Source organism: Topomyia yanbarensis, chromosome 3, assembly GCF_030247195.1.
Source record: "Topomyia yanbarensis strain Yona2022 chromosome 3, ASM3024719v1, whole genome shotgun sequence".
Classification (NCBI taxonomy): domain Eukaryota; kingdom Metazoa; phylum Arthropoda; class Insecta; order Diptera; family Culicidae; genus Topomyia; species Topomyia yanbarensis.
In genome coordinates, this window is record NC_080672.1 from 64,231,626 (window position 1) to 64,246,132 (window position 14,507).

The 14,507-nt window shown below is 39.5% G+C and overlaps 1 protein-coding gene across 1 annotated transcript in view; it reads right to left on the reverse strand.

Annotated features, from left to right (window-relative positions):
* Positions 1 to 1,389: 1,389 nt before the first annotated feature.
* The window catches only part of LOC131688788 (uncharacterized), a 28,118-nt gene continuing 15,000 nt past the window's right edge, over positions 1,390 to 14,507 (reverse strand). The window contains exons 7-10 of the mRNA XM_058973303.1: positions 3,536 to 3,639; positions 2,751 to 3,305; positions 2,496 to 2,690; positions 1,390 to 2,408 (exon numbers count right to left, since the gene is read on the reverse strand). Of these exons, the coding sequence (XP_058829286.1) occupies positions 1,501 to 2,408; positions 2,496 to 2,690; positions 2,751 to 3,305; positions 3,536 to 3,639 (1,762 nt within the window). The 3' untranslated portion in view covers positions 1,390 to 1,500. The remainder of the gene's footprint in view (positions 2,409 to 2,495; positions 2,691 to 2,750; positions 3,306 to 3,535; positions 3,640 to 14,507) is intronic.

The following is a 14,507-nucleotide window of genomic DNA, read 5'->3' on the forward strand; positions in this document are numbered from 1 at the left end:
AAAGTGCGTCCATTCGTCCAGAAAGTACTGTTCTGCAAGAATTGTCATCGATAGAACCACAAAACGAAAAACTGTAAAAGTAAGTTGAGATGTTCGACCTGCACTGAAATTCACGACGAAGCGGACGTGAACTACAAGAATTGTACCAAGCAACTGAAATGTTGGTACTACAAAATGACAAGTCATGGTACAACCGATGAAACATGTCCGGAGAAAAACAAAGAAATCTAGAGAAAATTTTCAATAGGACGTAAGTAACATTGAGAGCCTCTCTTTGTTTACTTTCTCTTTCGTTTATTACGACGTCATTACAACACTTTGCGCTAATTTTCCGGTACATATCGAAAGCCGACGGTTTTTACTAGAATATTATGCAAAGAGTAGAGTAGTAAATATTGAAATGGCCGAGTAATGAACAGAAGAGAAAGACCCCAAAGAGAATCTCTCATTGTTACTTACGTCCTATTGAAAATTTTCTCTAGAAATATAAAGGCACTTAATACTTAACGGAATCTTACCTTCGTCGAAGCTCAGGAGCTAGTTACACCAATTTTGAGCAGCAACATCTACGAGGTACTAGCAGAAGCATCGGACAGTCCAATACCAGCAGAAAGTTTTGCGAAAATGACGGCCGGAAACTTCATTCGGAAGAGCACAGGAACCGTTCCAAAGAGGAGAGTAGAAGCAACGCCAACTTCAACAAATGATGAACACCTTAACCATAAACGCATGAAAGCAGGAAAGATGCAAGAAGGCCGAGAACAAAATATGGAAACACGAAGCCGAATGGAGAAGGATCGACGAACCAAAATTTCGAACCAGGAAGTAAAAAATGATTCGCAACCAACCGAGATGTTTACCGGAGTTGGCACTGAACTTGAACAACACATTCAAAACGACGGATCGTGAACGATGGGAAAACATGGCACTGGAATCGAAGCAAGCTGCAGAAACGAGTATGAGAGGAACATTGATGAATTTCTATACCGATCTTGTACAGAAGAATTTACCCGCCGAATGGCAGGAAATCATTAAGGAAGTATCCAAACAACACTTTGAACTTAATACTACAATATTCTAAACATTTTCATTTCAGAAATGGATGCGTTCAAACTTATTCAATTGAATTCAAGTTCAAGGATGAACTCCACAGATCGCTGTTGGGTACATAATTTTAAATTTGAATACTCGAGTCACTAAGCGACGTGACTGTGAGAATAGGGTCCCTGACTCAACTCCTGTCATTGTCCTGTACACTAAGGATCGGCAGTGAAGGTCTATCAAATCTGAAAGTCACATTCTGTAGTGGAATGTAGTACCACGTCTTGAGGTCAAGCAAAAAACCACAATAAGACATATACGTAAAATATCGGCTTGAAAAATTAAACAAATTTAGTGCTGAATTCTCTACCAACTTTATTCTTTTCTGCATCTCTTGTATAACCTATAAAGGTATATTTATAAACAAAATAACGAATAACAAACTCAAAAAATACAGAATTATCTTCCCTTTATAATTGCCTCTATCAGATCCGTCTCACGATCGCCAACAAGCGCCAGCAGTTCGCGCTGATTGTGGTCCAGCTTCAGAACGCTCATCCGTTTCCCGTCGGTGCGAAGCGTATTACTCTTCAGATACTCCCGGAAGCCGGATACACCCATGTACCGGTAGATCACCAACGGAGCGAACGAATTTTCACTCAAAGTGTACATCATTAGGTCATCCGTTGAGGGTATAACCGAAAATTTTATCTGTTTCGGCACTTTCGTCAGAATGATCTGGTATTGGGTGAAGGTACTATTTCGAAATCGAGGCTGCGAATCGCGCCAGATTTCGATAGATCCGTGATGGGAACTGTCCGCCAGCTCGTGCTCTGAGTTGACAGCGATAAACAGTTGGTAGTCAAATTTGGCTACAGTGATGAAGGTCGGTTGTTGAACATCGACCAACTGAGAAAGAACGAATTGGTAGTTCGGTTTGGAGCGCCAGACCTGCAAAACGTTGTCGTGACTGAGCGTGATGAGACGGTTGTCTATGTACAGGGCTTGCTCCAAGGCTGCAGTGTTCAGCATTTGATGGAACCTCATGTGGTACACCATGTTCTCCAAGTGCAGGCAGTGGATTTCCATTCCGTTAGCGTGCGGTGAAAAGAGACCGATGCAGATTAGATCGAGTAACCTAAACGAGAGCATTTCTCGAGGGATTGTGCTATTAAACTCGTAAATGGTAATGAACTTTGATGCTTTTTTCGGCGCAACGAGATCCGAGGGTTCTAGGTCCAAAATCGACTGGCGATAATATTGATTAGCGTGGTTGTAAAATTCTACGAAAATATGCTGAGCCCGACCTAAACTGATACGTTTGCAGTTCGTAATTACAAGGTTTGGTGATGAAATTGGAGGGAAACCTGAAACGAATTGAGATGTTTTAGTCATTTCTGTTTATCTTTCAACTGGACAAAACCTGAATTTAAATAGCTCAAAACTCTACATACCCTTTGCAATTCGAAACTGGCCGTCTTTGTTGTTCCACCGATAAAACTCGACTGCTGTCCGATTTCCGTCATCAACGTGTGCCACCAGAAGCTGTAGAGGCGTCGGTGTTGGATGCAGCGTAATTATGGACAATGTTCGGAATCCCCCACTTAGCCGTTTTAGCAGATGGTATTGGCTTAGATAGGGCGCTTTAGCTGAAATAATAAATACCAGTATCAGTGCAACACATTCACAACACAGGAAAGAACTCGTACTCTTTGATGACTCCACCAATGATTCTCCAACGTCGTGCAGGTTACGTAATTTCGATTCGTATTTTCTCAACTGATCGGTGTATTCCACCTCCTGGAACAGTTCTTTTAAGTTCACACTGAACATTTTATTATCTCCTACATCCACGTTATCGACCTGTGTAAACGTGACAGGTACTTTTATTCTAAAGGAACCCTGGTCTGATCGCGCCGGTAGTTTGGTTTCGCCATGCAAATTTTCCTTCATAGTTTGCGGGGCTGACTTCGACAACAAGTGATCCTGGTCGAATGTGTAGTTATGTACCGGTTCTCCTGGAATGGTGGCATTCTCTACATAAACTACTCCTTCTATGGTATAATTTCGATCCAGCCGTACGGAATTCGCGACCCATTCGCTAAAATCTACTCCCTGTATTATACATGGTGTGGGACATTCTAGTCGATTCGCGTGAACATTCTCGAAACGCTTAGTACCGGTGATCGTCACGTTGGATGCACCATTCAGTAGTACGTCTTTTTCCAGATCAAGTCCGTTGATCGTGGTTAAGTTAAGGTCTCCTGGCAAAGTGAAAAAATACGTGAGATGGTGAATGAAATTCCTGCTTATATTATTAATTTGCTTATACAAGTCAAGCTCGTTCATACGACGAATTTTAGCATGCTTCATCGTTGGCGTGATATGACTAAAAGAACGGCATCGGCATGCGTGAACATCAAAATCGGCATTAGCGTGTCGTTGGATGAACGTGGGACAGTATAAGTTATAGTGTTAATTAATTAAGCATTACCTTCAACTTCTACTTCGTCAAAGGTCCAATTGCCTGTGATGTTCTGCTCGACGTTTGTCTTTAGAACATACTTGTCGAAATTTACAATGTCAAGTCCCTTTGATCTGCACAAAAAAAAATAATATCACAAAAAAAATTAACGTAGCGACAGACATCAACCCTGAGCGTTTGAATTGCATGAAAAATATTATCTATTTAAATGTAGTTTGGTACTTGTCACAAGGTGCACTACTGAGTTTGACCGACTCATTGTACTGAACGAATTTGCACATGGTGCAGAGTGTATGTAAGGAGAGTGAAGACAACTGTCATGATTATCTGTCAGTAATATTCCAAACGAACAAACGACCTCTCAAAATACATGGATTTGACTCGTTTGGAATGACACTGACAAATAATCATTGTTCCAATTTTGACAGTGTCGTCACTCTCCTTATACGCACTCAGGTTTGCACCAATCAATGATAAATTCTACGTTTGAGATGTACTTCCGCAGGTTACTAGATGATTACCTGTAATTATTGTGTGTGACTTTGTATGTATTGTTGTCCTGATTCTGTCACGTTCGCCCGAATGACATTCGCCCGAATGCCATTTACCCGAAGGACATTTGCCCGAATGTCACATAAACCCGAATGTCATTCACCCGAATGCCACGAACACCCGAAAGACATTCGCCCGAATGCAACATAAACCCGAATGCCATTCGCCCGAATTCCATATACCCGAAAACATCGAAATGTCAATCGAAAAAATTTAATTTATTAAGATGAAATACAAATTTTATTACATTTGATGCTATGAAGAAATTAACACTAAAGCTATACCAGTCAAATAGTTAATCCAATCACCTGGTTTGTATGATTTAACTAGGGTTTCCAGTTTTAGGTCCTTTCGTGAGTTCTTTTTAGACTTTTTAGCTGTTGGTCCCGCTTGTAGTGTACGTAAAACATACGTACTAGGAATTTTCTCTTCAAGTTGCAACTGCTTCAACACACCATAGAATTTCCACGGCTTAACAAACCGTTCCATTTATTGTGCTAGTCTTCCACATTATTGGTGGTTCTAGGAATCTTTGTCGATACATTTTCGAAAACTGACCACGAAGCGGGGGGCAAAGAAGGGTTATCGAGAAACTTTTTGATTAGTTTCCTTCCTACCAAAAATACAATTTTTACTAATGTAATCCAAAAAATCGTCGAGAGCCTTTGGACAACTTTTCCTCAATTCTTCCAGTGCCAATGGAATACCTTGATGGGGCTAGAAAGCCAAGGCAACAACTTGTTTGTAAATTAGTTGTATTTGGTGATCTTCCGAATATTTTGTCTGACGACCAAGTTGTTTCATTTTTCTGAAAAAACTTTGGTTTAGATGGAAGAATCATCCGTGAATTAGGTGGAAGAATCATCCTGTCTCGAAATCCAATATTACGTAGAGAGCTATTTGGTATATAGATTCAAGAAATTGCTCTTGTTTTGAAAGAATCAACCCTTATGTTTGAGTATACCGGGCAGACGAGTGGATCAACAGTTTCTTTGCAAACTTATTTGGCATACAAATTCAAGGATTTGTCATGTTTGAAAGAAGCAATCAAACCCTAATTGTGGGAAAAGAGCGACTCATGTTTAAAAGAAGGAATCAATCCCTAAGTGTGAGTAAACCGGGCAAACGAGTGGATCACCGGTTTGATTGCGAGGGATATTTGGTATACAAACTCAAAGAACTGCTCATATTTAAAGAAGGAATCAACCCCTATATTTCAGTAAACCAAGCATACCAATGGATCACAGGTTTGCCGAGTAGGGACCTCCGCTTCGGTTCCTCGACCTCGGTAATTGTGGCAAAGCCGCATCACATTAGTTTCGCCACATAACATTTATGAGCTACTATTTACTAACGGTGTTGTGCCAAATGGACTTCCACCATGCAAGATATAATAACTAAATTGATTGATTCAATTCGTTAACGGAACATCTTAATATATATTTACCTCGATCGAAGATGTTTCCGAAAGATTTCTTATTATTTTGTCCGGTTTATCACAAGATTTCACGAGCTGACAACTGCGTCCTATATGCATCAGTTTGCACCTGAAGAGCATTTGTGGCGTTGGCAACAGAACCTCAGTGACGTCGGATAGTACACCTAAAAGCGATGTCGCATAGCCACATTGGTCAGTGTACGGTTGACTAATGTGGCTAAAAAGCGATGTCGCATAGCCACATTGGTCAGTGTACGGTTGACTAATGTGGCTAAAAAGCGATGTCGCATAGCCACATTGGTCAGTATACGGTTGACTAATGTGGCTAACGCCACATCGCTTTCTGGTGCACTGTCCGACTTCGCTGCCGCTCAGTCGGCTTTAAACTAGCTATAGCCCCTATGTTTGAGTAAACCGGGCAAACAAGAGGATCACAGGTTTGCTTATAACTACGGCAACGGGTGGATCAACGCCTCGTCCAACGGAACCTCAGCGGCTTTGCGCCGCTTCGGATCCTTGGCCTCGGATATGCGGCCAAGCCGCATCACACTAGCTCCGCTGTATAAGCTTACTTGTTATTGTTCAGTTTATCAAACTTTGGTTATAGATTTCACATTTCCCGCTCGGATTTGGTTTATTTAGGTTAAAATACCTCCTTTTGGCAAAAAAACCGCATTAAAGTCGGACTTCTATCACTAAAGTCACTAAACTAGACAATTACCGATTTTATATTATGCTTGAGTGAATGTGGTATTCGGGTTAATGACATTCGGGCGAGTGGTCCATTCGGGTTGATGGCATTCGGGTAAATGGTCCATTCGGGTTAATGACATTCGGGTAAATGGTCCATTCTGGTAAATGGTTTTCGGGCGAACGTCATTCGGGTAAATGACTTTCGGGCGAATGTCATTCGGGCGAATGTGATAGAACCGTTGTCCTACTGTTGTAGTGTGCTTGGAAGGCGTTCAAGTTCTCGTGTGCATACCTGTCCGAGATGGTCTAGGTGTTCACTAATTGCGTAATAGTGTGTGGATGTTTTTCCGAGAATTCTCCTACTGGAGCTGCGGAGCTAGGGTCTCGGAAGCGCTCCTCGTCAGACGAGACGGGAAACGTCATCCACTAAAACACTGCTTAAGGCCAATTGCAGCGGGACGTGATTCTGAATGTGATATTCATTGTACTGTTCAGATATGTGCGGGCACAGGGACTTCACGATCGCGTGTATCATCGCGAGGGACTCGAGCATTTGGAGCTCGAACCGTGAATCTGATACTTAATTTTCGGTGCACGGCTCTGATCCTAGAAGAGAGTACGATCTTCCATATCACTACAGTTCCCGGTCATGTCGGCATGGAACTTGTTGTCTAGGGGGCGTCATTTTTTGTTGGTCGTAGGCGTGGACCTAGGCTGCAAGGGCCGAGACTCCCGGACGTGACCGATTCATGATCGCGCGAACGGTGGGTTAATGCTTGAGACCGTATTTGTAAGTTTGTAGGTGCTACAGCGTTCTCTTAATTATCGGGGTATTTTACTGTTGGCGAAATCGCGGGCGTGAGCATGAGTAGATGATTGCAATTGCATGTTCGCGCTTGTGACCAGGTGTGTGTTATCGTGAAGGCCACGAGCGTTTGCACGTATATATGAGAGAAAATGCAATTAATTGTGAGATTGTATGTCGTTTCCCGGAATACCATTTCCCGGAATGCCATTTTCCGGAAAACCATTTCCCGAAATGTACTATTTCCCGGAATATCGTTTCCCGGAATGTACCATTTCCCGGAATACTATTTCCCGGAATGTACCATTTTCCGGAATACCATTTCCCGGAACGTACTCAGAGCATTTTTAGAGTACTAGTGATTGGTTATCATAAAAATGTTGCCAGCGTTGTGGAAAACACTGCCTTTTCAATTTCAAAGATGGCCGCTTTTCGAGGCGTTCTAAATTGATCGTTACGAATTTACACCATTATAGAGTACGGTATAAGCATATTTTTCTTTACGCAACAAGGAGATGAATCAAGATCCCAAAATGACTTATGCAGCATAAAAAATTAATTTTAAGTAATTTGTTCAGCATTTTCCCGCCATTTTCACGTTTTTTTTTAATCCGAGCCCGAAATCTATCTCCTGCAATGTTTGACTCCCTGTCAAAAACTAATGTTTTTTTTCCGATTCCTTAGAACGATAGCATGTGACTTTGGTAGGATTTTTTTCGCTATTTTAATTTTACGCGAAGCGCTGAAAATATCATTAAAATCAACAATTTCATTGCTTTATTTCTCTTAGTCTTAAATTTGCCGAAAATAGCCAAGAAAATCGATACAGCCATCATTTATAAATTTATAAGAAAATCGAAACAGACATCATTTATATAAAGTTTACCTAAAAACGATAGGACAGAATTGATAATATATACAATTAGGTATTCTGTTCGCCTTCCATTTTCTGTTATAGGGTAAGGTGGGGCAAATCCGACCGTTGGGTAAACCCGACCCCCCTCTGTTACCGAAAATCAAAAGCACTCAGCGAACTAATATCAAAGTTGTCGTGTAGAGCATCGAAAATAATCATAATGGTGGTATGACAGCATTTCATTAGTCTACATTGAGATGCTCAAACGACAAAAAGTGTGTTTTTACAACTTTTGATTTGACTTTTGTGCATCATTGACTACAGGATATTTCTGATTGTTAAGGTGATTGCATAATAAATGTAAGTGGATTTAAATTCTTTGATTAAAGTCCTACAAAGTGCGTAGAAGAATTTAGTTCAATCTTTTTCATATTTTTTTAATTGCATTGCATTAAAAATGACGCGGTGGGGCAAATCCGACCACTAAATGTTGGGGTAAATCCGACCGCTCTTTTGCTAAGAAAATTTTTATTTTTCAAATTGAAATATATTTTTATTGTTATTATTTATTATTTTTATACAAGATGGTTCATAATTACAAACGAAAGACACAAAAACGTAATGATTATAGTATTCATCGAACAATTACTCCGATGCAAATGGGGATATCATTACGTGCTACTGCTCGTGATTTTAGCATTCCAAGGTTGACATTGAACTACATTTTCTTCATGTTACAATTCAATGACACAATATTAATTGATTTATCATTGAAAACTCATAAAATTTGGATAATATCTGCACTAAATCAACCAAAAACACAGGGGGTCGGGTTTACCCCACCATTTTTGAAAACAGCAAAAATGAACATTTTTGTAAAACGCTTGTATCACAAGATATTCCAAAGATACAAATTAAATGCTATATATAGAAAGTTGTCCAAGAGTCTCACCTTTAATTTGGTATATAGAACGATTTGATCCGATGTAAAATGAGCATTTAACAGCTAAAACCATTTACAAGGTCGGATTTGCCCCACCTTACCCTATCATTTTATTTCAATAACAAAATGTTCAAATGTTAAAAATTCTACAGTGGTGTATTATGCTTTTCAGTGAAGATTACCACGCGACGGAATCGATTCAAAATAGTAAAAGAATGGCGGAGTGGTTAACGCACCCAACTAGAGACTGGGAGATCGCAGGTTCGATTCCTGCGATTCCTGATTCCTGGACATATTTTTTCTCAGTGTTTTCAATAAAGGTGAATTTTCACCGTTTCTTCATTCTCACCGTTCCGGTCATTCTTTCTCTGTCTGTTTTCCAGTGGACACGTTCAAAAAAATCCTTGAAAATGGAAAAAACAAAGACTCACGTCCAAACAAGGAATATATAAGTAAAAGAATTGAAAATATACCATTTTAACTGAATCCGCAAAATTTGGAACAAATATCAGGCAAAATATAGGGCCTATTAGTCAGGAATAAGACGGTCATGAATTTATTCACCCCTTCACTACCTGCAGTGGAAAAATTGGAAAGTATTTGTTACTAATGTGGTACCCATTTAATTCATTGATATCCCATCCATTGGGGTGCTTTTTATTCCCCACACGATTTTTTTTTAAATCCTCCCAGGTTTCTTTTTGGTTCCAAACCAAAAGCCGTCCGTAAGCTCCCTCGTCAAGGTTTAGGAGTTTGACGGTAGTTTTTCATATGAATTGATAGCGGGTGTCCTTACGAGTACACTCATTTCATTTTTAAACCTTAATTATTCTTTTCTGATTTTTAAATTTAAGAAACCCAAATTTAATTCAGCCAATAAACTGACAGTTGTCCTACTAAATGACGTATCTGCAAATATCTCGTTCGCCTCATTGTTAACCGGGACGGTACCCCACACAGCATGATCTGGTACTTTTGCAATCCGCTATGAGCCTGCCATCCCAAATTTCATCTGCAAACTATGGTGGATCTGATGAGGCAACCTATGGAGTCGTGCAAGTCGCATGGGTTTGGGTGTGTTATTGTCCTAAAAGGAAACAAACTAAAAAATGTTTTTTCGATAGTTTCTGCTTTATAGAAAAAGGATTGAGATATTAACTCATGGCACCAATCTGCATCAGAAAATGCCTTAACCCGCACACCCCTAAAGATCCCTATTGTCGTTAATGATAAATATACAACATTTGCTGCATTTAGACGAGTTTGATTGCATGTTACATATGTGTTTCTATTCTACTTCATTAGTCTGTTTCTTTTGTACATCTATTAGTTTGCTTTTCCATTATTTATGTATACCAAAATAGTGGTGTTCAATTTATACACTTCTAGTCAAGATCTTTGCATTTCTTTCTTTATTCGGCATGTTATGATTCCTTTTATTAGTATATCTCTACTATACGCTATCTATACTCATATAGGTACAAACGCTCGTAGCCTTCGCGATAACACAGGCCTGGCCACAAACGCGACCATGCAATTGCAATAATCCACATATACTTGCGCCCGCGATTTCGCCTACATGAAAACACCCTGGTAGTTAAGTAAACGTGGCATCTTTAAACTTCCAAACGCGGTCTCAAACTTTAACCCACCACTCGCGCGATCATGAAACGGTAACGTCCGAAAGTTTTACCAGTCTGGACTAATGCCTTCAGTTGAACCAATCAAAAAAGTGACGCTCATATTCACTAAACAACACGTTCCATGGTGACATGACCTGGAACTCAAGTTCTCCATAGGGAAACGGACTACCATCTGTACCATACACTAAAAATTAAGCATCAGATTCACGGTCCGCGCGTGATGAAACAAGAATACACGCTACATCATTATAAAATCAAAATTATACACGCGAAGTCACATACACGTGACAAACACGTTAATATAGAAATGCTTGAGCCATTCGCGACCATCCCCGGAACCTACACCCGCGATCTCGTAAACATGATAACATCCCGGTGATAAAGTGAATGTTTCAGCTCCTATAAATTTTCAAACGTGGTCTCAAGCGTGAAGCTAAAAACTCCCGCACGATCATGAATCGGTCACTTCCGGATGTTTCTATCCTTGATATCAGCAGACTAGGTCCATGCCTTCAATTGAATCAATTGAAAAAAAAGAAAGCTCTCATATCCACTGGACACCACGTTACATGGCGACATGACCGAGGACTCTAGTGATATGGGGTAACTTACTCCCTGTCAGAATGTGAATTGTACACCAAAAACTATCAGAATGAAGGTCCGCGTGACCATCCAAGAATGCACGCGTATATAGGAAATGCCACACGGTTGCAAAATCCAGTCTTGTACACGCGAAGTCACATGAACGCGAGCACGCGTGACAAACACGTTAACGTACGAACGCTGAAGCCCTTCGCGATTAACAACGCACACCTACGTTCGCGATCGCGCAAACTTAATAACACCCCGGTAATAAGGAGAACGTTTAAGCACTCACGAAGTTTCAAACACTGTCTCAAACACGAACCTACAAACGTCCGTTTTCGCGCACCTATAAATCGGAAACCATTACTCTCTGTCCTAATAACTCAGGTCCATATATTCAGTAGGACCAATCAAAAATAAAGCACATATCCACTAAACAACACGTTCCATGGCGACATCACCGGGCACTCTAGTGATATGGAAGATCTCACACTCTTTTAGCATCTTAGCAGTACACCAAAAAATAAAGTATTAGATTCACGGTACGCGCGCGATTATCCAAGAACACACGCGAATATGCGAAAGGCACACGGTTATAAAATAGAATTCATACACGCGAAGTTACATACATATTAGCACACGCGACATACAAACGCACACGCGATCGAACACGTTAACGTACAAATGCTCGAGTTCTTCGCGATGATACACGCGATCGCGAGTCCCTACGCCCGCACATACTTGAACCGTACAATGAATATCACATTCAGAATCACGGCCCGCTCCAATTGGGCTAATGCAGTGTTTTAGTAGGCGATGGCCTTCTCGTCTGCCCTTCCGAGAACCTAGCTCTACAGCTCCAGTGGGACAACTCTCGAAAAAAAACCAAAAGCCGTCCGTAAGCTGTTCATATAATCATCAATTTCAATAAATTTTCCTAACATCGCGGAATCGAAAAGATTAAATCTTTAAAATGACAGTTTTGCAATCTTATCGCTATCTTGTTTTTTTACCGATTTACCACTCGATCAAAAAAAAATTAAAAATATTTTCAATTTTATTTTAACCACCAAGCCCAACCCCCCTTCGGGCTATGCCACTGCCAAAAGCTAATTTTATTGTATTTCTACGTTTTTGTACACGGAAAAATAAAACAACCCACAGAATAAGTTCTTTTAACTTAAATTTAGGTAGGTACTTTCGCACTTATAAGTGTTGTCAAAAACAAAGCGAGAGATTCGACTCAGTCGAGGTCTTCCGTGGAATAAGGTACTTTTGAGTTGTTTGAGGTATACTCAAAATTGGGTAGATTCAACTTAAAATTAAGTATATTTTACTCAAGGTTGAGTATCAAAAAACTATCAATGAGTTGTGATTTTTGCCGTCGTTGAAGGGAAACTACCTTCAACATGGTTTACCTAATTTTACCTTATTCCACGATACTCCGAGATTGAGTCAAACGAGCTCAACTTTGGGTAGTTTTTCGTATCCGTGTACACATTTTGTAACTTTGAGTAGACATATCTTTTTTAACGGGCTAATAGGACTGTAGCTTAGAGCTTAGGGGATCTCGGTCCGTCCCGCGAGACAAAATTTGCAAAATCGGACGAATTTCCAAGTAAACACCGGTCCTCGGGAGGAGGACTAAATTTTGCGCCTGTTTGTCTTGAAGTGTGTAACGTCAAGTCCCCTATTTTGTATAATCCAATGTATCAAGCTCCTAACAACGCGTGTTAAATCGTCAGTGATGCAATTAAAACTTCGCATTGATTCCGCTTCTGTCTTGTTCCTGATCTTCTCTTGGGTCCCCTAGGTCTGAAGCGGATCAATCGACTATTAACTAATTCAGAGAGCACTGATAATCGTAGTGTCCACGATTACTAATTTCCCTGTAACTATGTATTCTGCCAGTTATTATTCCTGTTCTAGTGTGTAATTATGATTGTGTGGTTTGATAAACATAAATAATAAAATAATAATAATAATAACCTGTTAGAACTAAGTCATAGAGAACAAACATCCAGTTTCGAACAAACAATTTTAAAGTGTTTGTTTTGACATTTGAACAAATATTTGCTAGACCATTAGCACCACCATATTGGCATATCCCATAATTAGGGGAAAGTGAGGCAATATCGCCATGTGGGGCGAGTTGAGCACCCCCGTTTTCCAAGAATCTATGAACATTTTTCGATTTTTTTGTTTGCGCGAATGCTCCGTCAGTCACCATTAGATGATGTAATACTTCAATTGCGACCTAAAACAAATCTTAAATCACAAAAAATACAAAAATCTGACGGAATGTCAAAGAACTGAAAATGTTATAAGATTCAAGATATATGAAATAAGCATTCGCATGACGTATGCGTGCGGTAATTGAAAACTGCATACATCTCCGTAATATTTAACTTCTTTATAACTATTTTGAACATAAATAATTTAACAAGACTTTATAGTTCCCAAAAATTTTTTTGCAAAAATAGCTCTACAGGATGGGGCAAAATGAGCACCACGCAAATCTCATATAAGTTTATGAATTGAATCCCGAAAAGTTATCCCTATGTAAACGTTTTATACCTGAAGTTACTACGAACGATGAATAATAATATTTGCTCGAGAAAATTACTCGCAAAGATATTATTAAAACAAAATGGAAATTTGTATCTAATAGTTCCGAAAATGCTGTTAAAAACTATAAGATGAATTTCATTGGCAACTAAATGTCACAAAATTAATGGAAAATATGATTCTTATTAATTATAAGTGAAATAATTTTTAAATTTTGTTATAAAATGTAATTTTTTGCGACATGATCATATTGCCCCTTAAGATTGCTCATATTGCCCCACAAGGTTTTTACCAAGCCAAAAATCGATCATTACAAACAACGACTATTTTCAAAGATTTTGAATTTTCTTCAGAACGTTTAATAACTGCATGTGAAGAATATGTTGTATTCTACCAATAGAGGATAATTTGGGATTACTTGTATGTTTTGCTGCAGATATATTTGCCTTCAATCTTAGGGTATTCATATTGCGTCACTTTCCCCTATAACGATCACTTGGATATCAATTCAGTAACACTAACGCACCAAATAGAAACGACGACAGAACCACCTCTGGTGGTAGGCTCTCAATTACATTTGGATGTGACCCCTACTCAATTTTTACGCTTGAGATGGATGTCTGTTCTCTGTGCCGAAATTGATGTTGCTTCTCAGTTTTGCACGACCCAGGGGGAACTTGGCCTTGATCCCACTGCTCTGTCATCGATGTTACGTGATATTCGTTATGGAATATTTTTTGTTTGGGGTCCATTCATAAACAATGTCTCGCAGAGAATTTGTATTTTGTTTGCATTTTGTATGTATATTTGCAACGACAACCTGTTAGCGTAAGTTTTATATGAGGTTATGGAAACGTTACTTGTAGAGAGATACATTTAGGATGCGAAATAAATCAGA